The sequence below is a fragment of the Phaethon lepturus genome, unplaced genomic scaffold (genome assembly GCF_000687285.1).
Source record: "Phaethon lepturus isolate BGI_N335 unplaced genomic scaffold, ASM68728v1 scaffold45991, whole genome shotgun sequence".
NCBI classification, from domain to species: Eukaryota; Metazoa; Chordata; class Aves; order Phaethontiformes; family Phaethontidae; genus Phaethon; species Phaethon lepturus.
This window is the reverse complement of record NW_010516394.1, coordinates 1-1,283: the sequence shown is the minus strand read 5'-3', so window position 1 is coordinate 1,283 and position 1,283 is coordinate 1. Positions and strand designations below refer to the sequence as shown.

The 1,283-nt window shown below is 51.9% G+C and overlaps 1 protein-coding gene across 1 annotated transcript in view; it reads right to left on the bottom strand.

Moving 5' to 3' along the window:
- LOC104627704 (mitochondrial ribonuclease P protein 3-like) overlaps positions 1-1,014 on the bottom strand; it is a gene marked incomplete at its 3' end in the record, with an annotated part of 2,796 nt that extends 1,782 nt beyond the window's left edge. The window contains exon 1 of the mRNA XM_010296043.1: positions 992-1,014. Coding sequence (XP_010294345.1) covers positions 992-1,014 — 23 coding nt within the window. The remainder of the gene's footprint in view (positions 1-991) is intronic.
- Between the last annotated feature and the right edge of the window lie 269 nt (positions 1,015-1,283).

Here is a 1,283-nt window from a genome sequence, read left to right as displayed (position 1 = left end):
AGAGTGTCATCACAAGAAATTATCTCACTATTAGAAATTATAGAATGGATAAAGTAGTTTAAATGGTGACGTTTATTATAAAAGCCAAAGGGCTGTCAAGCTGTATAAGCTTCAGTTTCAAAATACTTGTTCTATGAGCCCTTTCTGCCTCCTATGAAAATGGTAAAAATCTTGTTTCACAAAAAATCAATCCCTTAGACAGTAAGAACATTCATCCAAAATGAGGGTATCTTTCTTTCTAGGGAAGATGCTTTGCAGGTTTGCAGCTTATCATTTCTGTTTGTTGGTTACTGTAAAGATGAGTGCTGAGTATGTTGTATGCAACTGTGGTACAGCTAGGCAAAAAGTGTGGGTTTTCTTCTTCCTGCCTTCATCCAAGTCAAGTAGGAAAGTTTCCTAAAAATAAAAATAACAACACAATATCACAACCTGCTCTGTGCTTTCCTGTCATATTTACATTTGCATGCTAGCAAACACAAATTTCAAGGTAGCTCGATAATTTCAGGTCAGGAATCCCAATCCTGACCTCTCAGGCAGTCCCAGCACAGTATTCCTACATTGGGTCCCTCATACCTTTCAGCCTGTGACAAACTTCTGTTTAACTGGTTTCCTCAATCGTAAATCCTTGGTAACGCCGCTGCCAAAGAGGCAGAGCAACACCATTGGCAATAATTACAGTGAAATCCCACGTAAACGTTAGGTTACAAACGTAAATACCGGGAGGTTCACCGGCAGCCAGGCAGGCAGCTGGTGCGGCTAATGAGGAGGACCCCGCAGGGCCTCACGTCCCTCACCCGGTGCCCTGCGTGTCCGTCCCGGCTATGCCCTCGTACACTACAACTCCCAGCGTGCACAGCGGCCCGGCCTTCGGCAGCGCGCTGCCTACTGGGAAAGTCTCCCTTTCCTCCCCTCTCCCTCTTTACCCCGCCAGAGTGTAACGAAGCGCAGTCTTGCTGCGGGCTCCGCTCTTACTCCTCCGGGATGGGCCTACCTCGCTCGGTGCGCGGCGGCCATGGGCACCTCGGCGCTGCGAGGCGCCGACAGGGAGGGGCTTTCAGCAGAGGCGACCACACGGCAGCCAACACGCTCACCCCCCGCTAGCCCGGAAGCGCTATCGGGCCCGCGCCTGGACTTGGAGCGCAATCGCGTCTCACTGGGCTGGTCGGCACGTGATCCCTCGCGGCCTGTTAGGGCGGATGAGGTTGCTCCGCCATATTGGTTGCGGGTACGGCGCCCCGAGGATGAGGTGCTTCAGGCAGGACGTCGCGCATGCGCGCGGGGCG